Source organism: Podarcis vaucheri, assembly GCF_965113315.1.
Source record: "Podarcis vaucheri genome assembly, chromosome: 6".
Lineage (NCBI taxonomy): Eukaryota > Metazoa > Chordata > Lepidosauria > Squamata > Lacertidae > Podarcis > Podarcis vaucheri.
Genome location: NC_138764.1, coordinates 25,986,253 through 26,013,949, shown reverse-complemented (window position 1 = coordinate 26,013,949; position 27,697 = coordinate 25,986,253). Strand labels below are relative to the sequence as shown.

At 47.0% G+C, this 27,697-nt stretch overlaps 2 protein-coding genes and 1 long non-coding RNA gene across 16 annotated transcripts in view; 2 read left to right on the top strand and 1 right to left on the bottom strand.

Moving 5' to 3' along the window:
• GPSM2 (G protein signaling modulator 2) overlaps nucleotides 1-1,050 on the top strand; it is a 38,095-nt gene extending 37,045 nt beyond the window's left edge. For all 4 annotated transcript variants that reach the window (XM_082228050.1, XM_082228048.1, XM_082228049.1 and 1 more), the window contains one exon: nucleotides 480-1,050. In XM_082228050.1, coding sequence (XP_082084176.1) covers nucleotides 480-647 — 168 coding nt within the window. In that variant the 3' untranslated portion in view covers nucleotides 648-1,050. The remainder of the gene's footprint in view (nucleotides 1-479) is intronic.
• On the bottom strand, nucleotides 1,005-27,485 carry CLCC1 (chloride channel CLIC like 1). Of its 11 annotated transcripts, none has more exons than XM_082228061.1 (15): nucleotides 27,309-27,485; nucleotides 26,739-26,813; nucleotides 25,555-25,748; nucleotides 19,119-19,253; nucleotides 16,731-16,850; nucleotides 15,192-15,302; nucleotides 13,469-13,690; nucleotides 12,454-12,594; nucleotides 11,525-11,618; nucleotides 8,910-9,007; nucleotides 8,673-8,819; nucleotides 7,551-7,883; nucleotides 5,724-5,783; nucleotides 4,193-4,453; nucleotides 1,005-1,553 (listed from the first exon to the last, which is right to left on the bottom strand). In XM_082228061.1, the coding sequence occupies exons 4-15, from the start codon at nucleotides 19,251-19,253 to the stop codon at nucleotides 1,518-1,520; spliced, it is 1,758 nt and encodes a 585-aa protein (XP_082084187.1). In that variant the 5' UTR covers nucleotides 25,555-25,748; nucleotides 26,739-26,813; nucleotides 27,309-27,485; the 3' UTR covers nucleotides 1,005-1,517. The 11 variants fall into 11 exon arrangements, with proteins under 11 accessions (XP_082084187.1, XP_082084181.1, XP_082084182.1 ...); XM_082228055.1 differs by having other exon boundaries at nucleotides 26,739-26,869; nucleotides 27,312-27,485; XM_082228056.1 differs by having other exon boundaries at nucleotides 25,555-25,684; nucleotides 26,739-26,869; nucleotides 27,312-27,485.
• On the top strand, nucleotides 7,765-11,517 carry LOC309535240. The gene is made up of 4 exons (XR_014221147.1): nucleotides 7,765-7,902; nucleotides 8,417-8,531; nucleotides 10,128-10,527; nucleotides 10,984-11,517. It is a non-coding gene; the product is annotated as an uncharacterized lncRNA (long non-coding RNA).
• Nucleotides 27,486-27,697: the final 212 nt, after the last annotated feature.

Below are 27,697 nucleotides of genomic sequence, written 5' to 3'. Positions count from 1 at the left end.
TAACCATGGAGAATAGCATACTGACATGTTCAAAAACGCATATCCTATCACTTAAGATTTTCCAAATGTTTCTAGCACTTGCTTTCCTAGTGTATTTGCTGTGGAAGTAAAATAGTTTTTCCAGGATTTTGGTCTACAAAAATCTTTTAACCAGCTTCAATTTGGCCAACATCTTTCACCATGTTACCAAATCAAAAAACCCCACCACAATTCTTTTCTTCCTTTGTCACTGGAGGAACAGACATAGTTGTGCTATATTACTGCTTCTCTGAGTGAGTATTTCAATCAGAACCACACAATGTATATATGCTGTTTCTGCTGGGAAAGGACAGGAAATCATGGCTGACAATATTCTGCCAAAATGTGAATGTTACTACTTTTAATAGGTTTAACATCGGCAAACAGGATGAATTGAACTGTGGAATGATGAAACAGTGGATTTTAGCTGTAACTCCTATCCTACTTTGTTTTGATTTTAGGGCTCTAGACTAGATGATCAGAGATGTGCACCACCACCAATCATCACAAAAGGACCAACTGTACCTGATGAAGATTTTTTTAGCCTTATTTTGCGATCCCAAGGGAAGAGAATGGATGAACAGAGAGTCTTTCTACCTTCTGATTTGAAGAGGGCAAATTCCAATTAATGGACTTCTTCAAAAGCACACCGAAGAGAAACAGATGGATTGTGTAATACTGGAATTCCTTTTTTTTAATAATACAGGAAACAATGCCTTTAAGGGGAAAAGTTTATGGTACAGTTACTGCTGCCACAGCTTGAAAAAAACATACCTAAAAATGTTTGTAAAAAGCTCTATAGAGCACTGTTTCAATTTTCTCTCTGTAAATATTTTTTGTTTCGTATGGTTTTAGTGTTTAACGGTACTTTTCACATGAGGTAATGGGAAAACTCTAGACTTAACTTCAAAAGTTTTTCTAACATCTAAGAAGTATAAAATATTCCAAAACAATTGACAAATATTACATTGTTGTTTTTTAAAAAAAAAAACCACACACACGAGAAAAATAAATATTTTCATACTAGCAAAACCTGCTGTTTTGTCTGTAAGTAAATGAACTGATCCAAAGAGAATGCCATTGGTTCTTAAGTCAGATAAGTTCCTTTTGTGGTAAGGTCCTATCTCCTACCCACCCTGGAGTTTTTTCAGCTATTCTAGTTATTTGTTGCTCCCATTTGTTAAGAGAAGCCTTCCATTATTTCCTGCCTGTTATTGGGTTTTTGTTTTGTTTTTTGGTGGGTGGGGTGGGGGCTAGATTGCAGGACTGTCATGGCTGAAGATGTGCTTTCTCTGTCAGAGAGCTTGCTTTGCATGGTCCTGTCTCCCTGAGGGACTGGGAAGAGCAACCCACTCGAGGTTATTCTCCTACCTTTGAAGAACATGAACTTGGGTATGAACCAACATTCCTTTTCCAAGCAATGTTCAAGCCTTCTTCATGCAAAAACATGACACCTGGTAAAAATTAGTTCTTGATCTTGGGGTAGGGGAAAGTCACAGCTAAATAAAAGTTCTCCTGTTGAACCTAAATAACAGCTTTTACAGATATGAATATGAAAGAAATTTCATTAGTAACATTTTGTAAGAGTTTATTTTGTTGGCAAATATTAACTACAAAAAAACTTAGCACAAATTTTAAAAGCATTTTACCAGTAGAGTCCCTTTTCGAATTACATTATTTTCTCATTAAATGTTTTTAAAATGTGTTGAAGTTGTTGTATGGAAAAAAGGTGCTTCATAAATATAATTTATGTGCCCTGATACCCAATATGCAAAGAAGTTCTATAAGAATGAAAACTGACAAAAATAGATTCACGAACATTTGTTGGTTTTTTTAAATGCCTCTGCTAACCATTTCCCTGGTATAAGGAGGTCTATCAGGAAGCAGTGTTCCTCTGTTTTTGTTCCTGTAAATGAGAAGATTTAAATGAGAAGCATACAAGCCACAACCTTTCAGATTATTTTTAATTTCTGTTCCAGTGTGGAGTCAAATATTTAGTAATCTTAAAGGGCAAAACCACTATCCTGCTACTTTTTGTAATGGTAGAAGGATAAAACTATGACATCTTCAAACACAGACTACAGTGCCATTGCTTTTAAATGTATAGGAGGCCAAGGCTCACTGCTATGCCAACCATTACCCCAGCTAGCCCTTCCCTATTCACTCCAGATGCATTTATGTTTGCACACATGCAATTTAAACTCTACACGGGGAAATGAGTTTTGGTGAGAATTGGTAATGGAAACTGAAGCAGAACATTGCTGTTCTCTTCAGCTTAATATCATCTTCCACTATGGCCAAGATGCTGCTTTTTAAAGAATGCTGCCAGTCTCATTAAACACACTTGGGCAAATCGTTCTAGGCAGCTGTTTTTACCAAAGAATCTAACTAATCCTATGCACCATTACTCAAACTTAGTAGGGCTTGTTCTCAAGTAAATATGAACAGAACTGGGTCATAAGGTTGCCATCTAATACATCCAGTACTACAGAAAGTTGTTGAATATGAGCACTGGGAATGGGGCTACTGGTTTGTTCCTGTTTTTTTTTAATATACAGTGGTACCTCAGGTTACATGCGCTTCAGGTTACAGACTCCGCTAACCCAGAAATAGTGCTTCAGGTTAAGAACTTTGCTTCAGGATGAGAACAGAATTTTTGCTCCGGCTGCGCGGCAGCAGCAGGAGGCCCCATTAGCTAAAGTGGTGCTTCGGGTTAAGAAAAGTTTCAGGTTAAGTACGGACCTCCAGAACAAATTAAGTACTTAACCCAAGGTACCACTGTATTTTGGGTTTTAATTTTGTATTTTTTGGCTATGAACTGCCCTGTGATCTGTGGATTAAGTGCAGTATAAAATTTAATTAAAATAATACTCTTAGATCCTCTACCAACAGCGCAAATTGGATGCTCAAGTTTCACAGTACTAAAAACATTTACTGTATTTTTCGCCCTATAGGACGCACTTTTTCCCCTCCAAAAATGAAGGGGAAGTGTGGGTGCGTCCTATGGGGCGAATGCATGCTTTCACTGAAGCCTGGAGAGCGAGAGGGGTTGGTGCGCACCGACCCCTCTCACTCTCCAGCCTTCAGGAGAGCCCCAGCGCCAGCCCCACAAGGTCGGGGGACAGAGGGAGGCGGAACGCCGCCATCCCGCTGTCTCCTGAAGTGGCTTGGAGGCTGACGGCGGGGAGAAGAGCGCTTCTCCCCGCTGCCTGCCCCACCACTCTGGGGACAGCAGGGAGCCGCAGCGCATCTCCCTGCTGTCCCCGGACCTGATCGCAAGGCGGGGGGGGGGGTAGAAGAGCGCTTCTCCCCGCTGCCTGCCCCACAAGCGCCTGGGGGGGAATAATTTTTTTCCCCTTTATTTCCCCCCAAAAAAACTTGATGCGTCCTATGGGCCGGTGCGTCCTATGGGGCGAAAAATACGGTACCCTGAACATCTTGTCTATGCTAATTTTCACATTTAGTTTGTCTCTACCATGTCTTTTATTACTCTTATTACCTTCAAATCATTTGTTCTACAATTCAAATATAGCATGTGTCTAATGCTAAGGAAGTGGCTTGGGCATTTCAGTCTGCATGCTCCAACTGGTTCAGTAAAGAATTTACTCTTCCTTTAAGTTATTAAATATTCAATATAGTACAACTCAAAGATCATGATACTCAAGTTAGATCCATTCATTTTAATTGGACTACTCTTAAGTAGAATTTAGTTGGATATAATCCTTTGATTTTAAGTCTGAATAAAACAGCATTTGTCTACTAAGCTTGATTCTAGTAGGAATCAGATACCTAAATGATTTAAGACTTCAACTCAGATTTGACACATTCTTACATTCTCTGAATTTGATAAATAAATTTGCCTGCATTACCGAGCTTTTTGAAATGGTTATATAAATAGCTGAAATAAGGCAAGAGAGTGCATTCTTAAATCTCTTTCTTTATCCAGCCTAGAATGTAACATTGTTATTCTCAAACTGGCAGATAATAAAGCAAGTCCTCAAACTGCTTCTTTGTTGGCATTTCTGTGCAGGTCTTTCCAGCCTCTGCCTCAGGCAGACGAGGGAAAGACTTCTGTGTTTGCTCAACAATGCTACCTCACTAGGAAAGGCAGAATTGGCTGAGGGGTACATCCCCTTTCTGTGATACACAAAATATACTGTATGTTAAAACTTACAGTAAAGCTCAAATGTTCTACAATCTTCTCTGTGGGTTCTTCTAATTCACATGAGTGGCTCTCTTTCTTCTTACATCCTGTTATATCCGGAACTTCTTGCTGCACACTCCTGTCCTCTTTAAAGTTACTTTTTGTTTCATCTTCATTGCCTCTTGTAAATTCTTGTATGTGGCTAGGTCTGTCCAGTTCAACCAGGCTTTGATCTGTGCTGTTCTCTATTCTATCAGTAGCTTGATCACCTGGTTTAGTATCTAATCCACTCTGCAAGAAATAACATATCACTGAATTTGTGGAACAATATTAGGTCATCAAAAATCAACAAAAAATACGAACAGTGCAATCCCATACATATATTCTCAGAAGTAAGTTTCACTGAGTTCAATGGGGCTTAGTCTCAGAAAACTGGATATAGGATTGCGGCCTTAATGGGGTATCTCAATCTGTTATTTTAGTAACGGTTTTACTGTGAAAGGTGGTCCTCTTTGGGTATATGTATCTTAAGTGAAATTTGGCCATTATCTCTAAACCCTGCAACAACAGATTTTGTCATACCTCCGATCCATTCTGTGAGCTCAGTAAGACACTCTGATGCACAGAAACAGAACAAAGAGCAAAGAAAAACCACTAAAGGGGACACAAATGACTCTCAATGAGAACAACCTTCTATGCTAAGACAACATTACTTTCTCCCGTGGGTGTAATGTGGATGGGAGAGCAATGTGGCTTTCTACATATGAGGGATGGCTTGTTGCAGTCTCTTTCTTGCAAAAGCTACCTCCTCTGAAACAAACGGGTCTAATTCGTAGTGATAAGTACAAGTGTTACGTGTGGACAACATGGCTGCTTGCCATATTTTATGAATGGGGTGTTTATGGAGAAAGCTGCAGCCCTGGTATAGAAATGTGTAGTGCCTCATAAACCAATGAAATACAGGCTTTGATCCATCGAGCACTGCTGGAATTAGAAACCTTATTGCCTAAAGTGGTCAGGTGAAAAGAGGGAAATAGTGTGCTTGTTTGCTTGAATGTGTTCATTCTATGTATGTATCTTGACAGCCCTGTGAATATTCAAAGAGTACCAAGCCCATTCAGTTGGGTAAGGAGGAGGAGGAGTCCAAAAGCTAAGAGCTGAGAGGGAAAGATAGCTGAGACATTGTGGGTGTTTTTTGAATGTGCCAGACACAGTAGAACATATTATTTTCTACTTTCCATTGTACAACCAGCTACGCAAATGCATGCTATTCCCTTTTTTGCGTAGTCTAACATCATGGCACAATGAAAATATCAGATTGTGAGGCAAAGTGAGGTCTGACAAAATCTGTTCTGTCATAGGGCTTCCAGACTTCAAGCTACAAGAGACATCCAACACCCAGGGGAAAAAAGTTTCTTATAAAAAGTTTCTTATAACAGTCTGAAACATCCATTAAGTAAAAATATAATATCAATTTGATATTCAAACATACTAGGAATTAAGTGTTTTTCTTAAGACATTTTATTTAATACCCCGCCCAACATATTATCTATCAACTTACAGGACGGTCTTCACTGTTCTTTTTTTCTGCTTCTGTTTGTGAATTTACTTCTTCTGAAGACTGAAAAAACAAGATGAATCAAGGTCATTAAATAATTAAGGCTACAAACCCCCAGCTAGGTCTCACTGAACTGAATGAGACTGATTCTGAGTAGACATGTTTAAGTGCACTATACATCTTATTAAACCTAACGCATTTTAATAATGCCAGTTCCATGCATTAAAACAACTGAAAACGGTTTTGCTCCAACTGGCTTTCGCAGCTGGATAAATGGGTCTTTACCATGAGTGTCTATTTTGTTAGGATTTTAGTCTTGCTTTAAATTTATTTGCTGTTTTTGATACTCTTATGTGAAAATTGTGTTAAGGTGTTTTTTAGAAAGCAGTTATGAAATTAGTGCATCCCTAGTTGGTAGTTGAGGTGCCTGTCAAGAATTGTTTTTAATGCAGATTAAACCTCCTGTGTTAATAACTATAGAAAATTGAGTTCTTTTTCCTCATTATTTGCAATAAAGATTCCAAACTGAATTGTTAAATTCCCATATACATCTCCTAAGAGTATAGTTCTCAAACAGGAGAGAACATATTGGTTAGCCCTTCCGGCCCTGTTCAGGTCATGCAAATTACCAACTTCCTGGACCAGGAACTACTCATCCACAGAGCTTCCATTTTGCTAGGATTCAGGCTCAGTTTATTAGTCCTTATCCAGTCCACCACTACATCCAGACACCAGACAACAGCCTTTTTTTTTACCATTCTCAAGTCAGGAATTGCATAGAAACAGAATTGGGCAACATCAATGTACTTATGACAGCTTGGTCCAAAATTCCTAATGACTATTCCCAACAGGTTAATGTAGATGATAAATAGCACTGGAGACAAAGTGTCCTGTGGCACCCATACCTCAAAAGACAAGGGGCCAAGGAGAACTCATCCAGTGATACCCTCTGGAACTGCCTCTGGAAATAAGACCGGAACCGCTCACTAACCAGAACTGATACTAATCTCCTGTAGATGGGTCCAGCAGGATACCATGGTTAATGGTATCGAAAGCTGACAAGAGTTAAGAGCAACAGGGTCATGCTTCCCTTTGTCCCTTTCCCAACAGAGGTCATCCATTAGAGCAGCCAAAGCAGATTCAGTTCCAAACCTGGGCATGAACGAGATTAAAAAGGATCTGGATAACCCGATTTCTCCAGACACGCCTGTAGCTGCGTCACCATAACACTCAAGGAAGTATTTGTGATTGGGCAGTTGTTAAATACCACAGATCCAGGGTGGTTTTTTTCAGGAATGACTATACTATTACCTTCTTCAAGAAGTCTGGCATAACCTCCTCAGGCAGAGATGCATTCATCACACCAAGATCCTATCTAGTTACACCCCTCTAGCTAGCTTTAACCAGCCATGAATGAAAATGGTCCAAAGGGCATCTTTTTGGGTGCAGACTCACCCAATGCCATCCGGCTGCAAAAACTGAAAATGATCCCACAAAATGTGGCTTGATGGAAACTTCACTTAGGACTGCATCAATCATGGCATCTAGCTCACTTTCTTTGCCACTTTCATTTCCACAGCAGGCACAATTATGTGCTTTAGCACAGGTTTAGTAATCTTTGAAGTGGGACTTCCACCATTTGTGCTCTAGCCAGCATCTAGCTTCTTTCATCGCATGAAGTCCTGAGTCAGAGCAGCAAGAGCAGTTTCAGTATGGAAATAGTCCTAGGTTCTACAACACAATGCCAGAGACTTGCTTGCTTGGTCTGGGAGGCTGCTGGACAACAATATATATATAGCACATCACCTGATTGCAAAACCTAAATATTACCTTTACTGAAGCATCTCCTCTGTCATAAGGTCCTCTCTTGATGGAGTAAATATTGTATGTATTTTCCATATTTTCTATAATGTTGACACCATTTTCACCTGCGTCATTTGGCTGCAGATGTAGCATTTGTTCTTGTATTGCTCTGGTCCTTGGAGGAAGTGCAGGAGGTGGCTGTTTGCCCCTTGGGGGGAGTGCAGGAGGTGACTGTTTGCCCCTTGGGGGAAGTGCAGGCGGCTGTTCATCTGTTGGAGGAAGTGCTGGAGGTGGCCGCTTGTCTGAGTAGCTTAACATCCTTAGCGCATTCACTGAGCTTCCAGCCCCAAAGCAGAAACCCTACAGAAGAGACACCCTTGTAAGTACTCTGACAAACTTTGTTTCCACTCCTCCTTTTAACACAGGTTTTTACATTGTTTTGTTTTGAAAATAGGCTCAAGATCTGTGTTCCTATATATTCATTAAAATAAGATATTTTTTTCAAGAGATTTTCTTCATTATCAACTATTCTTAGTCAGACAGTGGAAATAGTATTTCTGTAACTGCCCTATATAACAGAGAATTAAATTCTTGGACTTATTTATATTCATGTAAGAATAGAGCTTTACAAATGAGTATTACTTTTAGTCAGTCCACCTAACAGAAAATGCCAAATTATGTACCACTGCTGTGGCATGCATGTTAAAAAATCCAATTTTCTATTTCATAAATCTTTAAATATGGATAATTTGTTTCTTTGCGTTCTAGAATACTTCCGTATGGGAGAAAGATTATACTATCCTTGAAAAATAAATTGCTATTTATGTCCCAAAATATTAGCTGCAGATGTCAACAAGTTAAGTCTTCCTTATCCTCTAACACTTCTTTCTTAGGACTAGAAAGAGCATCAAAATACAATCACAGCTGCCTCTTCTTGCACAAGGAGATGGAACAACTGTGCTAGAACTAAGATGTTATTTCTGTATCTACCTTGTCTATCACTCACAGGTAAGTAGCTAATTGTACCCTTACTTCAGTCTTACTGGTGTTAACTTGTTGAGCAAATCCATTGTTAGCTGTATCTACTTTCACAATTTCTAATCCATGTGTGCAGTATTGGATCCATCATGTTTCTGTGCATGTACATACCAAAACTGCTATTGCTATGATCACCAGCACTGGGATATGTAGCAGCAATGGAATCTCTTTCATGAGTGCTTTAATAAATTCACCAATTCCTTGACCTATGTGCTTCAATGGCTCCGTTACAAAATTGGTAAATGTAACAGCCAATGCCTAAAACAAGACAGAAAGTAAAATTAGAATGATAGTGAAGCTGTCAGAATCAAACAAAATACAAATGACTCAGTTAGAAAAAGAGAATACCTTTGTTGGAGGAACAAGCCAAATAGGATTTACTAATACGGTTTCATAATACTTTTGACAAGGATCATCTTGGAACGTCATCGAGCTTCTAAACCATTCTATAGTTAAAAAGCAACAAGTCATACAACTAACCACGAAAAAGCAAGTATATTTTGGCTGTAGGGATGAATAAATAACTAGATGTTTTCAGTGTGTAATAAGAAGTCATATATAGACAGTGAGGAGGGCGTAAACACTTAACTATACTTGTCTTATCAAAAGAAATGATACAAGATCTGGAAGGAAATGGTTTTCTAATATTTACACCAACACTCAGGGTATTTTAAAGTATATTTGCTAAACTGGGGGTAAGCCCAGTCTTGAGTAGAAGACATGGCTGAAGCACAATTTGCAGAATAGAACACACCCACCCCAACCTGCCAGATTGGTATTTGGGCTCTGTGGTATAAACCACTGAACCTTGGGCTTGCTGATTGGAAGGTCGGTGGTTTGAATTCCCGCAACGGGGTGAGCTCCTGTTGTTCGGTCCCAGCTCCTGCCAACCAAGCAGTTCGAAAGCACGTCAAAGTGCAGGTACATGAATAGGTACCACCCTGGCAGGAAGGTAAAGAGCATTTCCATGCGCTGCTCTGGTTTCGCCAGAAGCGGCTTAGTCATGCTGGCCACATGACCTGGAAAAATGCTCTGCGGACAAACGTCAGCTCCCTCAGCCAGTAAAGCAAGATGAGCGTCGCAACCCCAGAGTCGTTCGCGTCTGGACTTAACTGTCAGGGGTCCTTTACCTTTACCTTTTTAGGTAAGCAATGTAGCAAATGGCACTTTCTTTCCTCAGGAGGAGGAAGTATCCATACCTTGGTCTGCTACCAAATAGTCCTATTTATTTGCTTTTAGTCCTGTTTTGTTCTGATTAGGTACATAAGTAAAATGTAATAGATACAGAGAAACTTGTTACTTTCCCTCTGTATTCTCTTCCTCATGCCCTTTTCTTCTAGCCCTACAATGGGAGGTGTAGGAGAGAAAGGTTTTTAGAAGTTTTTAGAAGTTTGCTAACCTAGATTATCAGACTCAGTTCTCCTCCCAAATGGCTATTTGGTTTAGCAGCAGCACTAGAAGAGTGCACTGGGCTGAAAAGGCCAAGGGTGATGCTGAACTTCTCCAGTATTCTTGTCTTCATTCCCCTTCATCCCACTAAAATGCCTTTCTCTGTCATTTTTTTAGATGTTCAGCAGACCTGATTCCCAGACCCTGGTTTATCGCCAAAAAACCTAGTTTGGGCTCAACAACAAGCAGACAATATGTCTTCTTCAAGGAGCACATCTACCTGACTTGTTCAAAGACAATTACATTAAATGAATCTACCACCAGGAAAGAGATTCATTTCAGAAGATTATCAGTGAGCCAGCTGTATGAATAACACAGTCCAACTAAGCAAGTTGAAATGCTTGAATATACAGGCAATATTTCAGGAATAGTTATGTTTGAATCATTATATTGGCACAAGGAAGAAGTGACTCAGTGAGTAAAATCAGCAATATCAGAAATGTGTTGTTGGCATCTGTCTCGAGAGACAATGGAGTGTGCCGCCAGGGTGTGAAGCCAAATCTCTGCATTAGCAGCAGTGGCGTAGCGTGGGGGGTGCCAGGGGCGCGAGTCCAGAGGGAAGGGACAAGTTCCTTCCTCCGCCGGGCTCCCCGCCGCCGCCGCCAGCCTTGCGCCCTAGCGCGCGCGCCCCCCGCCGTCGCTGCGCTCCGCTCACTGCTCGCAGGAGGAGCAGCCGCTGCAGCAGCGCCGATGCCGCCACCGATGCCTGGCCGGGCACCCTCTGCACCCTGCCGCCGCCGCCATCCCCTCGGCCCAGCCACAGGCGGCGGCTGCTTCTGCCTCCATCCTCCTCCGGGCAAGCAGCGTTGTTTGCGCGGCAGCGCCAGCGGCAACTCGCAGGTTAGGGGTTGGGGGGGGCGCAAATTACTTGCCTTGCCCCGGGTTAGGGGGCGCAAATTACTTGCGTTGCCCCGGGTGCTGACAACTCACGCTACGCCGCTGATTAGAAGAACTTAAGTGGCCTTGCCACAAGCCTGAGCAATGTGGCCTTGACACAAGCCTGAGCAATGTGTATGGAAGTCCTTGACTGTCTAGACAAAACCCTGCTCTCAGGCTCACTAACGTGGTCCAAAGGAAAACAAAATGTTTGGCAATAGCTTGGAAGCAGGAGTTGCTGGAAGGAGGCATACAAGGAGCCATCCAACCGTCTTAGGTACTCCACTCCAGATTTGGTTTAGAGCCAATCTTAAAAATAAGCTTAAATGTTTACTAAATCAATCAATCAATCAAACAAACAAAAATTTATTTAACACCCCCCCCCCCAATCTGGCTGGGTTTCCTCAGCCACTCTGGGCAGCTCCCAACAGAATATTAATAATAATAATAACAACAAAGCGACAAAACATCAAACATTAAAAACTTCCCTAAACAGGACTGCCTTCAGATGTCTTCAAAAAGTCAGATAGTTGTTTATTTCCTTGCCATCTGATGGGAGGGAGTTCCACAGGGCGGGCGCCACTACTGAGAAGGAAATCTGACATGGAAAGTTAGCAAGCAAAACAAAAACAGCTCACCTATTAGACCATCACTCCAGCGGATCTTCTCAGCACATACAGTATCAAATTTTCCCATTTTTGCCACTTCAGCTTGATGCTGAGCAAAGGCTACCTACAACAGAAACAAAAGGATTTTAACAATTTAACAAAATTGTTAAATCAATTTCATTTTGCAATCTTTTTTTAAAAAGTGGATGAAAATCCCACTGCCCTCTGTTTCCACAGAGCCTGTGGGAAATTCCTTATGACTTAATATTTTGATATATATTTTTTGTACTGTATTAATGCAATTTGATGTTACTTGTAAACTGTCTTGGTAGGATTTGTATCCTAAAAGCAGGATATAAATAAATCCAACTAATATACTTCCAAATGCAGCTGCAACTTTCATATACAATAAAACTGAATAATTCAAAGCTATTAAAAGTCTACTTCTTAAAACATATGATTATTCAAAACAGATTGCACACATGTGGCTCTTGAGGTCAAGCACTCTTCTTTCTGTGACTGAGCCATAAAATTACTGAAAAATAGCAGAGGGGAAAGAGTCTATTAGACCTGCTGCAGCACACTGTTAATTTTATAAGATTGGCACACAGGATAATAAAAGTTCAAAACTACTGAACTGCTAGTAAATCATGGAGAAGGAAAGACCAATCCAATGTGCCAATCTCACTAGACTGTAACGAGAACGAACCTGACATATTTTAAAATAGTTTTGCACAAGTGTTCCAAAATGGCCTCTGATTATTACTGGATCAATATCAAAATGTGCCGGATAAGAACATTTTTTGTTTTAAGGGTAGCAAGTGTGGTAGCCTGAGTTTATATTGAGCCCTGTTAAGTTATTGAGCTAAATAGTGAGTGGCACAATATTTTCTGTATTTTCAGGGCACACTGATATCCACTTCCCCATTACTACTTAATAAACACTAGTAATTGTTTACCTTATATAGGTACATCCAGTTCCACCCAAAACTGATGAGAAAACTTACGAATAAAACACGTTTTAGCTGTGTAAACCAACCAATGCGTGTCCATAGTTCTGTAGCAACTATTACTGAAATGCACACTAAACACAGAAGTACCTTTTAGAAAACAAGAGATAAAAAGGGAGATAAATTGCAAAAGAATTATAAAAGCCAAGACTATTTAAAATGGGAGGAACCTACATTTTTAGCATTGAAGCATTTTTAGCATTTATCTGATAATAGACAAATCTTCCATTCAGCTTTTGCTTGAGGGAATCATGAGCAGTATGCATTAAAGGGATCATGGGGTGGGGTGGCAGCAGCCCCATTTTGGTTACTTGAAGTAAAACTGAACAATGTGGAACCCTTATCATGTTGGTGAACATTTATTAACCCTCATATTCTAACAGCTATAACTTTTTTTCATTTACAATAGCTTGATGGCAGCCAAATGTGAACTGAAATTTAAACAGATGCCATTCAAATAATCACTTGGCATGAAGTGCACTGGTGGATTTCAGGCCACTAACTACCTCTCTCAGCCTAACCCACCTTACAGGGTGGTTGTGGGGATTGAAGAAGGGGTTAACAATGTGTAACACCTTGACCTCCGTGGAGAAAAAGGTGGGGTATAAATGCAACAAACAAATTTACTTTAGACTTTTGCAGTACATACCCCATGAAGCTGCACTCAAGACAATGCTACAGATTTTGAACTGATTCATATCCCTTTATTTTTGCACACCTAGACATAAATGTGGTGCTGAACTCATGGTAGGAAAGCAGTCATGGTTGTGGGCTGAAATTTGGATCACAAATTAAGAAGTCCTGACCTACTACTGCTGCCTGAAAACATTAAAAGATATATACTCAGCCTTCAGTGGGATAAAGCACTGCATATAGGTTTTATCTTTTTCTGTTTGGTGCAAGCGAGGTACCCATGACTATATTGGCTGTAGAAAAACACCTTACTGCAGAAAAATTATCTCACCATAAAGACATTATATGCATCAGCCCCAAATGTGTCCTCAAACTTCCATTTCCAAACTTCAGCATCATGATGCCTAAAGTTAATCAGAATATCACTGAGTGCATCATCCAAAGCAGCTGATTTCCAGCCCTCTTCATTAAGGAACCTGTTGATTTCATTAAATGTCTGCCTTGTAAGGATGATCTCAGCATCATAATGCACATCTCCAGTGTTATCTTCAGGCTAAAAAACAAGGCAACACAGTTGAATTGGGAACTGACATTTCTTGCAGATAATAACAGACAAAGTAATCTGACTGTTAATCATAGCTAAGCAGAGCCTTACTAAATCAAACTGACTCACTGCTGTAGTGACGAAGTCAAAGAGCAAAGAATTCTTATGCAGTTTATGTGGAGGTTATGTTCTAGGGATTACGCCTATAGCCAAAATTATGTATAGTGAAAACACATTGGGTTCAATGGTGGGTGGGACTGTTAGTCTTTTTCTCCAGATGCTTCCCCCCCTTCCATTTAAAAAAAAAAAATTGCCAAGCATGTAAAGCTGAATGCGCACAAGTTAAATGCATGTAAGTCGCTGTACAAGGACTAGTGTCTCAAATAATACAATAATTAGGATTTCTCTGCTTAATATTTTCTAAGTATACATTCACCTACTCTAGTCTCAAAACCAGGGCAAGCCCAATACATTTTGGCACCTAAGACGAACCACAAAATGATGTAGCCCCCTGCTCTGCCAAGAAAGAAGGGGCAAGTGAAGATCTACATCGGCAATAGCAGGTAATGCATTCCTTGCAGGCCAGATGTGCTGCCTTTGTGGATCTTGTTGTGTGAGGCAGTCGCCTCACCTTACCAAATGGCTGGGCCGGCCCTACTCAAACCTATTACCCAGATTCACATGGAAAGCTGTTGATGTATATACAGTACCAACAGAAGATGGGAGTTCTGTGAAAATCATATATCAAACCTAATACTGTAGTTATAGAAGTCCTGGATCCAAGGGTTTATTACAAAAACCAACAACAACAAAAACACACAAAACCCAACAACAAAAACCAACAACCCACCAAAAAACCAACCCCAGTGCCCAAGGGCAGCATTCCTCCTGGGCAACCTTCTGGGGACTGCATGGCAGTGGTAGGTAAGGTTTGAGGCAAAAAGTAGGTACTGTAGAGCAACAGATACGACTCTTACCCTTTTTACAGTTGGCTACATTAAGAGGTTTATACATATCTCTCCACTATCCAAGCAAGCAAGCAAGCAAGCAGGCACGCACGCATGTAAGCAGCATTAACACAGCTCAATGAGACAGCTGAGTTAAGCCAAAGCACTTGAGGAAAGGATACAGCAGTGTTGGTGAGGGGTGTGGCCTGGGAAGGAAGCATTGCCTGGGAAGAATCCTGAGGGCCAGACAGGAACACCTTTGGGGGGGGGACGACATTCACCCCCAAGGCACCTCTAAGAGACTTTGCCCAAGACATAGTCTATATAAGACTACAGAACCAAACCCATCTTATCCATGAATATAGGATGTTTTCATGTTTTATGTAAGATTACTTGTTAGTCACATGAAAGCAAAGTAAAGGGGGGAAAAAGAATAAATACATGGTTGGGTTCTATGACATACTTACAATCTTATCAGTGAATGTGCTGCTAAGAATACATTTTAATCTTTAAATGAGCAAATGTATACAGCAATAAGAATGTTGGCTTATTCAGATACTCACAAGACCAAGTCTTCCAGCTTCAATTAAAATCTTCTTCAAATATCTCTTAAAAACATGGATGCTATTGTTTTCATATAACTTGGCTTTATCTTTCTTTTCATATTCTTCAAGCTGCAAATATAAAGTGTTTCAAGATCACATTTTACCAATCTTAATTCATGTAGTATATACAGTGGTACTTCGGGTTACATACGCTTCAGGTTAAATACGCTTCAGGTTACAGACTCTGCTAACCCAGAAATAGTACCTCAGGTTAAGAACTTTGCTTCAGGATGAGAACAGAAATCGTGCTCTGGCAGCGCGGCAGCAGCAGGAGGCCCCATTAGCTAAAGTGGTGCTTCAGGTTAAGAACAGTTTCAGGTTATGAACAGACCTCCGGAACGAATTAAGTACTTCACCCAAGGTACCACTGTAATACGTATACTGTGGCCAGACAATGCCTTAGCCAAGCAATAATCCATTATACAGTGGTACCCTGGTTTACAACCACAATTCATTCTGGAGGTCCGGTTGTAAACCAAAACAGGTTGTAACCCAAGGCACGCTTTCACCAATGGGGCCTCTCTCCCCCAAATGTTTGTAATCCCCCAAAAAGGACACGCACTTCCAGGTTTGACGTGGTTGTAATCCAAATGGTTGTAATCCAAAGCGGTTGCAAACCAAGGTACCACTGTAGTGTGTATATTGATTAGACTAACACGTAGGCTAATGTTCACATGTAGGCTAAGGTCCATTGACTGCAGAGGCACTCTGGCCTTTAATAATTGAAATCTACTTGCTGAAAGCATCCCCAAAACACAGTTCAAGATCTGTTTATGTTCAAGAGATTTGACTCCAGACGTGTATTGAAACCTATTTTAAAAATGAAACTTGTGACCCATCATGCCAAATGCAGTCCATCAGCTAAGAATGGCACCTAACAGGATCATAATGAGCTGCTTGCTTTTGATGTCTGCTGAAATACAGAGTTATCAAACAACTGGCAGCTTATGATATATAGCTGGTGAGCCAGGTTTGGCTTGGTGGGTCAAAAACTATACATGCCTATTATAAACAAAGGTCAATGTCCCAAGAAACAGTCTATGTTTCTACATCTAATCTTTTGCATATACAGGGGCTGTTGTGGTAGATCTTCATAGTAGCTCAACACTCTACACATAGTAGCTAATAATACAATAACAAATACTGCCTTGCAGGCACCAATACTGCAATCCCACATTTACCTGGAGTTAAGTCTCAGTTAACTCCATGGGACTGACTTGTATGCAGTCGTGCAGATGATTGTGCTGTAAACATACAAATCTGCACCTGTTGATGTCAACAATGAAACTGACTGGTTTTAATAAAACCAGATTGTGGACCAAATAGTTAATTAAGAGTATTGATTCTTACCACCACCTATCAATATGAATGCTTACCCAGGAATATATTTCTGTGAAGGTGATAGACCAACAAGATCTGAATTTATGAAAAGAATATGTAAACAATATTTTCATAAAGCAATATATTAAATATGAAGCATCATACATGCAAACAAACCTTAAGAATTAAAGAATCAAGTTGCTTTTGGCACATGGAAACATCCATAATATTTTCTTTTACCACTGATTTTTGGGGAACTTTCTTATCTTCAGAATCATCCTGGTTCACCTGCAGCAGCTGTAATCATAGGCATTTCTTAATCTTTCTACTGTAATTTATAGATTGGAAATCTCATATCAATATGGTTGCTTCATTTTGCATATTTATTGGAAAAGGAGTAAAGAGAGAAAAGAGAGAACTCAACAAAATTTGTTACTCATTGCTGCTGAATGCATGAACAAGAAATAATACTAACAAAACAATTTAACTAATTACATTGTTTGTAGTATAAACATGCTAACCAAATATGTACTTTCCCTCTCATTTACTGGGTTCTCAGCTCACTGGTACTTTGTGTAAATCAAACTGGCGCGATGCAAGTTTCATAATATAGTAATTTATTATTTATACCCTGCCCAAACGTCCCTAAACAGGGCTGCCTTCAGATGTCTTCTAAAAGTCAGATAGTTGTTTATTTCCTTGACATCTGATGGAAGGACATTCCACAGGGTGAGTGCCACTACCAAGAAGACCCTCTGTCTGGTTCCCTGTAACTTCGCTTCTCGCAGTAAGGGAACCGCCAGAAGGGGGTGGAGACGCTCCTTCAGGTATAGCGGGCCGAGGCCGTTTAGGGCTTTAAAGATCAGCACCAACACTTTGAATTGTGCTGGAAACGTACTGGAAGCCAATGTAGGTCTTTCAAGACCGATGTTATGTGGTCTCAGTGGCTGCTCCCAGTCACCAGTCTAGTTGCCGCATTCTGGATTAATTGTAGTTTTTCGGTCACCTTCAAAGGTAGCCCCATGAATAGCGCATTGCAGTAGTCCAAGCAGGAGATAATCAGAGCTCTTGCGAGACAGTCTGCAGGCAGGTAAGGTCTCAGCCTGTGTACCAAATGTAGCTGGTAGACAGCTGCCCTGGACACAGAATTGACCTGTGCCTCCATGGACAGCTGTGAGTCCAAAATGACTCCCAGGCCTCTTCAGGGGCACAGTTACCCCATTCAGGACCAGGGAATCCTCCACACCTGCCCTCCCCCTGTCCCCCCAAAACAGTATTTCTGTCTTGTCAGGATTCAACCTCAATCTGTTAGCCGCCATCCATCCTCCAACCGCCTCCAGGCACTCACACAGGACCTTCAACACCTTCACTGGTTCCAATTAGAAAGAGAGGTAGAGCTGGGTATCATCCGCATACTGATGAACACCCAGCCCAAACCCCCTGATGATCTCTCCCAGCGGCTTCATGTAGATGTTAAAAAACATGAGAGAGAGGACGGAACCCTAAGGTACCCCACAAGTGAGAGCCCAGGGGTCTGAACACTCATCCCCCAACACCACTTTCTGGACACGGCCCAGGAGGGAGGAGTGGAACCACTGTATAACAGTGCCCCCAGCTCCCAGCTCCTCTAGACGATCCAGAAGGATGTCATGGTCGATAGTATCAAAGACCGCTGAGTGATCCAGCAGAACTAGGAAACAACTTTCACCTTTGTCCCTAGCCCGCCGGAGATCATTGACCAGCGCGACCAAGGCAGTTTCAGTCCCATGATGAGGCCTGAATCCCGACCGGAAGGGACCCAAATGGTCCACATCCTCCAGGCGTGCTTGGAGTTGTTCAGCAACCACCTGCTCAATCACCTTGCCCAAGAATGGAAGATTTGAGGCTGGGCAATAGTTGGCCAAATTGGCTGGGTCTAAGGATGTTTTTTTTAGAAGAAGTTTAATGACCACCTCTTTCAGCGGGTCTGGGAAGGCTCCCTCACAGAGGGAAGCATTCACCACCCCGCAGAGCCCATCGCCCAGCCCTTCCCGGCTCGCTTTTATTAGCCATGAGTTTCCCATATTCACTGGGAGTCCCATTCCAGCAGAAGCTGCCCAGTATCCCCTTCAAAACCACAATCTGTGCACTCAAGAGAGGATGTGCATAGAGAACTGTCCCAAGCCCTCCTGTCCACATGGTGCTACATGTACAACTGAGAGCACTCAGGGATTATATTTTTTTCAAAAACAAATGGAAAAGAAAATAACAATGAAATGTGGAAGAGTATTTGGCAGCCTTCAACCAACTATTACTTCCTTCCAATCCCTTTTTTGTAATTACTCTGTTTGAATCTAAAGATGCAATCAGAGCTCAGTAAGACACCCCTATCAACTAATCAGTTGATCATTAGGACAGAATGGAATCGTTCCAGTAAGAAAAAACAATGCTCAACTCTAGGTTTATTAATTTGTTGCAGTATGTGTTCTGTAAGGGAGGCAATCCAGACATCCATGGTGAACAGGTTCTTTAAAGGGCATCAACTAAACCATTTACTGAACAGAAACTCAAATTCAAAATGTGTACCTTATCAGGCTTTCTCATGGTTCCTGAAGCTGCATCATAGTTCAGCATGTCTGTTGGATCAATCCAGTCATCATTTTGAGTTTCGCTACCTCCTGTCAGCAGGATTACACACAGTATCAAAGGAGCTAGCATCATCTGTCACAAAACACAATTGATGGTTTTAGCAGAATCAAAATCCTCTGGGACAAACTGAACTATTTAGTGACGTAGGTAATTTGCCTACATCATCTGGTTACTCTAGTTAAGGAACATAGAAATATAACTTAATTTACTTGTTAAACTTGCACCCTATCCTTTATGCAAGTAACTCGAGAGTGACATACAGTGGTGCCTCGCAAGACGAAATTAATTCGTTCCGCAAGTCTCTTCGTTTTGCGGTTTTTTCGTCTTGCGATGCACGGTTTCCCATAGGAATGCATTGAAAATCAATTAATGCGTTCCTAGGGAAACCGCCTTCAGACCAGGTCCGGGGACAGTCTGTCCCCGGACCTCTTCTGAAGGCTGGGGGGGGGGACAAGGGCTTTTCTTCCCACCCCCAGCATTTTAAAAAAACCCTGGGACAGCGGAGGACTTCTCCGCTGTCCGGGGCGATCTTAAAATGCTGGCGGGCGGCATTTTAAAATCGCCCCGGACAGCGGAGGACTTCTCCGCTGTCCGGGGCGATTTAAAAGCCCCTGGGAAGGCAGGCAGGGGGGACAAAGACTTTCGCCCCCTGCCCGCCTTCAGAAGGTGTCCCCGCCCCCCTCCCCACTTCGGAACAGCTGCAAAAGACGTCCGGGGGAAGCGGGGAAGCGAAGCGCTTCGCTTCCCGCTTCCCCCGGACCTCTTCTGAAGCAAGGGGCTGCATGGAGATCGCTATCTCCCCCCAGCCCCTTGCTTCAGAAGAGGTCCGGGGGAAGCGGGAAGCGAAGCGCTTCGCTTCCCCGCTTCCCCCGACGTCTTTTGCAGCAAGGGGCTGCAGGGAGATCGCTATCTCCCCCCAGCCCCTTGCGACCCTCCCCCGGCTGGAGAGGTGACACGTGCCTATGGCAGGAGCCTCCATAGGCGCACGTCACCTCTCCAGCTGGGAGAGCGCGCGGGGGGGGGGGCTAAAGCAGCCCCCTGCGACCCTCCCCCGGCTGGAGAGGTGACGAGCGCCTATGGCAGGAGCCTCCATAGGCGCACGTCACCTCTCCAGCTGGGAGAGCGTGCGGGGGGGGGGGGCTAAAGCAGCCCCTTGCGACCCTCCCCCGGCTGGAGAGGTGACGAGCGCCTATGGCAGGAGCCTCCATAGGCGCACGTCACCTCTCCAGCTGGGAGAGCGTGCCGGGGGGGGGGCTAAAGCAGCCCCCTGCGACCCTCCCCCGGCTGGAGAGGTAACGAGCGCCTATGGCAGGAGCCTCCATAGGCGCACGTCACCTCTCCAGCTGGGACAGCGTGCGGGGGGGGGCTAAAGCAGCCCCCTGCGACCCTCCCCCGGCTGGAGAGGTGACGAGCGCCTATGGCAGGAGCCTCCATAGGCGCACGTCACCTCTCCAGCTGGGAGAGCGTGCGGGGGGGGGGGGCTAAAGCAGCCCCCTGCGACCCTCCCCCGGCTGGAGAGGTGACACGCGCCTATGGCAGGAGCCTCCATAGGCGCGGGTCACCTCTCCAGCTGGGAGAGCGCGCGGGGGGGGGGCTAAAGCAGCCCCCTGCGACCCTCCCCCGGCTGGAGAGGTGACGAGCGCCTATGGCAGGAGCCTCCATAGGCGCACGTCACCTCTCCAGCTGGGAGAGCGCGCGCGGGGCTAAAGCAGCCCCCTGCGACCCTCCCCTGGCTGGAGAGGTGACACGCGCCTATGACAGGAGCCTCCATAGGCGCACGTCACCTCTCCAGCTGGGAGAGCGCGCGGGGGGCTAAAGCAGCCCCCTGCGACCCTCCCCCGGCTGGAGAGGTGACGAGCGCCTATGGCAGGAGCCTCCATAGGCGCACGTCACCTCTCCAGCTGGGAGAGCGTGCGGGGGGGGGGGCTAAAGCAGCCCCTTGCGACCCTCCCCCGGCTGGAGAGGTGACGAGCGCCTATGGCAGGAGCCTCCATAGGCGCACGTCACCTCTCCAGCTGGGAGAGCGTGCGGGGGGGGGCCTAAAGCAGCCCCCTGCGACCCTCCCCCGGCTGGAGAGGTAACGAGCGCCTATGGCAGGAGCCTCCATAGGCGCACGTCACCTCTCCAGCTGGGACAGCGTGCGGGGGGGGGGGCTAAAGCAGCCCCCTGCGACCCTCCCCCGGCTGGAGAGGTGACGAGCGCCTATGGCAGGAGCCTCCATAGGCGCACGTCACCTCTCCAGCTGGGAGAGCGTGCGGGGGGGGGGGGCTAAAGCAGCCCCCTGCGACCCTCCCCTGGCTGGAGAGGTGACACGCGCCTATGGCAGGAGCCTCCATAGGCGCGGGTCACCTCTCCAGCTGGGAGAGCGCGCGGGGGGGGGGGGGGCTAAAGCAGCCCCCTGCGACCCTCCCCCGGCTGGAGGTGACGAGCGCCTATGGCAGGAGCCTCCATAGGCGCACGTCACCTCTCCAGCTGAGAGAGCGCGCGCGGGGCTAAAGCAGCCCCCTGCGACCCTCCCCTGGCTGGAGAGGTGACACGCGCCTATGGCAGGAGCCTCCATAGGCGCACGTCACCTCTCCAGCTGGGAGAGCGCGCGGGGGGCTAAAGCAGCCCCCTGCGACCCTCCCCCGGCTGGAGAGGTGACCCGCGCCTATGGCAGGAGCCTCCATAGGCGCACGTCACCTCTCCAGCTGGGAGAGCACGCGCGGGGCTAAAGCAGCCCCCTGCGACCCTCCCCCGGCTGCAGAGGTGACGTGCGCCTATGGCAGGAGCCTCCATAGGCGCACGTCACCTCTCCAGCTGGGAGAGCGCGCAGGGGGGGGCTAAAGCAGCCCCCTGCGACCCTCCCCCGGCTGGAGAGGTGACGAGCGCCTATGGCAGGAGCCTCCATAGGCGCACGTCACCTCTCCAGCTGGGAGAGCGTGCGGGGGGGGGGGGGCTAAAGCAGCCCCTTGCGACCCTCCCCCGGCTGGAGAGGTGACGAGCACCTATGGCAGGAGCCTCCATAGGCGCACGTCACCTCTCCAGCTGGGAGAGCGTGCGGGGGGGGGGGGCTAAAGCAGCCCCCTGCGACCCTCCCCCGGCTGGAGAGGTAACGAGCGCCTATGGCAGGAGCCTCCATAGGCGCACGTCACCTCTCCAGCTGGGACAGCGTGCGGGGGGGGGGGGGCTAAAGCAGCCCCCTGCGACCCTCCCCCGGCTGGAGAGGTGACGAGCGCCTATGGCAGGAGCCTCCATAGGCGCACGTCACCTCTCCAGCTGGGAGAGCGCGCGGGGGGGGGCTAAAGCAGCCCCCTGCGACCCTCCCCCGGCTGGAGGTGACGAGCGCCTATGGCAGGAGCCTCCATAGGCGCACGTCACCTCTCCAGCTGGGAGAGCGCGCGCGGGGCTAAAGCAGCCCCCTGCGACCCTCCCCTGGCTGGAGAGGTGACACGCGCCTATGGCAGGAGCCTCCATAGGCGCACGTCACCTCTCCAGCTGGGAGAGCGCGCGGGGGGCTAAAGCAGCCCCCTGCGACCCTCCCCCGGCTGGAGAGGTGACCCGCGCCTATGGCAGGAGCCTCCATAGGCGCACGTCACCTCTCCAGCTGGGAGAGCACGCGCGGGGCTAAAGCAGCCCCCTGCGACCCTCCCCCGGCTGCAGAGGTGACGTGCGCCTATGGCAGGAGCCTCCATAGGCGCACGTCACCTCTCCAGCTGGGAGAGCGCGCAGGGGGGGGCTAAAGCAGCCCCCTGCGACCCTCCCCCGGCTGGAGAGGTGACGAGCGCCTATGGCAGGAGCCTCCATAGGCGCACGTCACCTCTCCAGCTGGGAGAGCGTGCGGGGGGGGGGGCTAAAGCAGCCCCTTGCGACCCTCCCCCGGCTGGAGAGGTGACGAGCGCCTATGGCAGGAGCCTCCATAGGCGCACGTCACCTCTCCAGCTGGGAGAGCGTGCGGGGGGGGGGCTAAAGCAGCCCCCTGCGACCCTCCCCCGGCTGGAGAGGTAACGAGCGCCTATGGCAGGAGCCTCCATAGGCGCACGTCACCTCTCCAGCTGGGACAGCGTGCGGGGGGGGGGGCTAAAGCAGCCCCCTGCGACCCTCCCCCGGCTGGAGAGGTGACGAGCGCCTATGGCAGGAGCCTCCATAGGCGCACGTCACCTCTCCAGCTGGGAGAGCGTGCGGGGGGGGGGGGCTAAAGCAGCCCCCTGCGACCCTCCCCCGGCTGGAGAGGTGACACGCGCCTATGGCAGGAGCCTCCATAGGCGCGGGTCACCTCTCCAGCTGGGAGAGCGCGCGGGGGGGGGGGCTAAAGCAGCCCCCTGCGACCCTCCCCCGGCTGGAGAGGTAACGAGCGCCTATGGCAGGAGCCTCCATAGGCGCACGTCACCTCTCCAGCTGGGACAGCGTGCGGGGGGGGGGGCTAAAGCAGCCCCCTGCGACCCTCCCCCGGCTGGAGAGGTGACGAGCGCCTATGGCAGGAGCCTCCATAGGCGCACGTCACCTCTCCAGCTGGGAGAGCGTGCGGGGGGGGGGGCTAAAGCAGCCCCCTGCGACCCTCCCCCGGCTGGAGAGGTGACACGCGCCTATGGCAGGAGCCTCCATAGGCGCACGTCACCTCTCCAGCTGGGAGCGCGCGCGGGGGGCTAAAGCAGCCCCCTGCGACCCTCCCCCGGCTGGAGAGGTGACCCGCGCCTATGGCAGGAGCCTCCATAGGCGCGGGTCACCTCTCCAGCTGGGAGAGCGCGCGGGGGGCTAAAGCAGCCCCCTGCGACCCTCCCCCGGCTGGAGAGGTGACGCGCGCCTATGGAGGCTCCTGCCCCGCTCGGGATGGCAGTCCCGGCAGGGCAGACAGCTCTGCGCCGCCATCCCGAGCGGGGCGGGACTTAGCGCCCCGCTTGGGATGGCGGCGCAGATGTACCTGCAGTCCCCGGACGGCAGACAGCTTTGCGCGGCCATCTGGAGCGGGGCGGGCTTCTCCCCCGGCTCCCGATGGCCGTGCAGAGCCCGCGCTGATCCCGGCACGGCAGACAGCTCTGCACCGCCATCCCGAGCGGGGCGGGACTTCTCTGCTGTCCCAGGGAGATTTTAAAATGCTGGGGGTCGGCAGCGAACGCTTCGCTCCCGCCCACCAGCATTTTAAGATCGCCCGGGGCAGCGGAGAAGTCTCCGCTGTCCCGGGAAGGCAGGCGGGGGGAGCAAAGACTTTTGCCCCCCGCCGGCCTTCAGAAGAGGTCCAGGACCTCTTCTGAAGGCCGGCTGTGGGCGAAAGTCTTTGCTCCCGACCGCCAGCAATTTAAAACAGGTCCCCGGAGATTTCCCTATGGGCTTTCGTCTTGCGAAGCAAGCCCATAGGGAAATTCGTCTTGCGAAGTGCCTCCGAAACAGAAAACCCTTTCGTCTTGCGGGTTTTCCGTCTTGCGAGGCATTCGTCTTGCGGGGTACCACTGTATAAAGTTATCTCTTACAGTCCCCATTAAATTCTACCCGCTTAGTTTCCAAACACCTTCAAAAACTTGAACTGCAGAATAATTTTACATGAACATCAGATTAGATTAACTAGTATGTGTGGAAGTCTGAGGTTGCACACTCAAATGATGGTCATAAAGTCTAGTAAACTTTACTCTAAATCATGGTTGCGAAACTCTGGCATATGTATGGACAAAGGCAAATCTGATAAAAGCAAGCTGTATTAAGCTGCAGTTAAACTTAACTCATATTACCCAAGCCTGACCACTGATAAGTTTTTAAAAACAAAACCCAGTCTTCCCATTGACTGCTAGGAGTTTCATAGACCTATTAGTGCCATTCAAAGAATGATACCAATATACACCCACAATTTAAAAAATACAGTGGTACCTTGGGATGCAAATGGGATCCGTTCCGGAGTCCCGTTCACACCCTGAAGCAAACACAACCCACATCTGCGCGTTGCTGCTTCCGCGCGTGGTGCCATTTTGACCGTCTGTGCATGTGCGCGCAGCGGAACCCGGAAGTAGCGCACTTTGTTACTTCCGTGTGACCCTTGGGTGTTTTCCAACTCTAAGTTTCTATGATGCATATATAGGGTGGGACATGTTCAAAACCTAGGCCAGACATCAGTTGGGAAACTTAACACCACATTTACAGGGTTCTGGGTGAAATATAATAACTTATAACTCCTTTACTAGTGTGCCACTTGCTAGACAACTTTCTAAGAAAGTCTGGCTGGCATTAAAAAAAGAATCCCACTGAGACTTCTCTGCACACAAACACATTATTTGTTAACAGCAGCATTTTTGGTTCTCAAAAAGATTTGCAAGTTTTGTGTCAAAGAAATGAAAGACAGTATTTCTTTTTTCCTTATTGCATAGCAACCTCATACCCCCTCTTATCTGCACACACTCCTGCCTACCTGTCTAAATATGGGCAGTGTACTATGCTACTGGCAGTCCTCCTCATTTCAACGCTGCACAAGAACAGAAAAGCCTGCTAGATCAGGTCTGTTTTTGCAGCAGCCAACAATCAGAAGGTCTGTGGGAAGCCTGAAAGCAGAAGCTGAGCATAACAGCAGCATTCTCCCCACTCATCGTTCCCAGGTCACAGCAACTGGGGGTTCAAACAAGTAGAGATAAGCCATTGGTAGAGAATTAACTGCAGTCAAACATAACTATGCATAAGTGCATGAAGGCATTAAGACCAGAGATGTCTGTTCCTAGACTCAGCCATGTAACTGACCAAAGAAGATGTGCCTAAGTTCCAAGCTTAGAGCAGGTGTTTGAAGCTATCTTTCTGTATTTTCTACCCACTAGTATTCTGCCTGTGTTCTCTTTGCTGCTGCTTGGATAAATGAATGAAACTCTGACCTTTGTAAGCAACACATTTTAAACTTACTTAATAGCATGCAAAATAAAAAAATTCCTTCCAGTAGCACCTTAAAGACCAACTAAGTTAGTTCTTGGTATGAGCTTTCGTGTGCATGCACACTTCTTCAGATACACTTCTTCAGCTTATCTGAAGAAGTGTGCATGCACACGAAAGCTCATACCAAGAACTAACTTAGTTGGTCTTTAAGGTGCTACTGGAAGGAATTTTTTTATTTTGACTATGGCAGACCAACACGGCTACCTATCTGTTAATAACATGCAGTCAGTTCGCTGCAAGATGGGTAGAAAGAATGCTGTTTGCAAGCAGGCTAAATAAGATAAAAGGGTCTAACAACATAAAGCTATAGAGCTGCTTGACTTTTGTTAATTTAAACTCTGCTACTGGGGGCTCTCTCCTGCTAGCAGGGACATAGCTAGGGAGTTGGTCAGGTTGGACCACGCTAAGGGCACAGTTGGGGGCGGGGCGGATACAAAAAAATGCACCTCTCTACTCTGGCTCCGAGTGGGAGCCATCGCAACAGCCTTGCCCGGGGGGGGGGCTCTCCCCAGTCTGGCCATCAGAGCGCAAGGGATTGGGGGGATCCCAGAGCGCAAGGGAGCCCAGCTATGCCTCTGCCTCTTGGGAGTGAATTTAACCCCGCATTTTGAATCCAGGCACCCAGATTCTTTTGTTATTTACTCCCCTCCCCCTTCAAAAAAACCCCCCACATACCTTTGGGTCACAGGCAAGGCTTTTTCAGCCAGAACTCGCCCGAACTCAACTCCGGCACCTCTCAGGTGGGCACCACTGCCATTATAAGAGAACAAAGGAGGCGTTCTTAGGGATTTCCGGTTCCTCTTTTTCTAGAAAAATAGCACGGGTCACGGGGATTTGTCTTTTCCTCCCCCCACACCATGGGTAGGGTTGGCCACGGCCACCGAAAGGGAAAGCTGCTGCTTTGAAAAGCGGCGACAGACTCACACCCGCCCACACGCCTGCCTTCCTGAGAGGGAAAACGCTTCTCGCCCGCATTAGACGCCGTGCAACCGTCTTGGGGGGGGGGGATAAAAAGGGGAAGGCGGAACGGCAACCCTGGAGAGGGAAAATGCCTCGTCATCCAGGCCCGGGGGGAGCGGGGAGAACGACAGAAGGAGAACCAAGGCCACGACCACTGGCTGGCGGGACGTCCCCGCCTGAGGGAAAGAGGCGACGGACGGAGGAAAACTGAGGAAACCACCACGCCCACAACCAACGAACACACAACCCCTCCCCCTCCGCCGCATTAGCAGCGCGCGCGCGCACCACCTGAGGGATTCGCTTCGCCAACCGCCAACGGTTCCTCGCGCTTTTAAAAACAAGCGAACGAAGGCGACAGACCCTCGCAACTTCCGGCGGCCGCAGCTCAACCGCGCTTCCTCGGATCCGCGAGCTCGGCCGTCATCCGCCTCGGCCTGGCGCTCGGCGGCTTTCCTTCGCTCGCGCCTCTAGATCGGCGGTCGACTTGGCTCGCCTGCCGCGGGCGCTCTGATAGGGCGGTGGCGAGGTTGGGATGCTTGAGTTTACATCCGCTTAGCTCGGCGGGGGTTTCTTGTCTCGACGGGATGCGCGCGGGGTGGTGCTGCAAAAGAGAGGGCAGTTCTTCTCGCCAGAGTGCAGAGGCAAAGGCGTCGCATCTTATTTCGAAGTAGAGT

Excerpts from the sequence above, each read along its gene's own strand:
- CLCC1 (XM_082228061.1), bottom strand. The coding sequence starts at position 19,253 with ATGATGCTAGCTCCTTTGATACTGTGTGTAATCCTGCTGACAGGAGGT. Across the intron at positions 16,851-19,118 it reads CCATGAGAAAGCCTGATAAG|CTGCTGCAGGTGAACCAGGA; the intron begins GTACACATTTTG and ends CTATGATTACAG. Across the intron at positions 12,595-13,468 it reads ATGCATATAATGTCTTTATG|GTACTTCTGTGTTTAGTGTG; the intron begins GTGAGATAATTT and ends GTTTTCTAAAAG.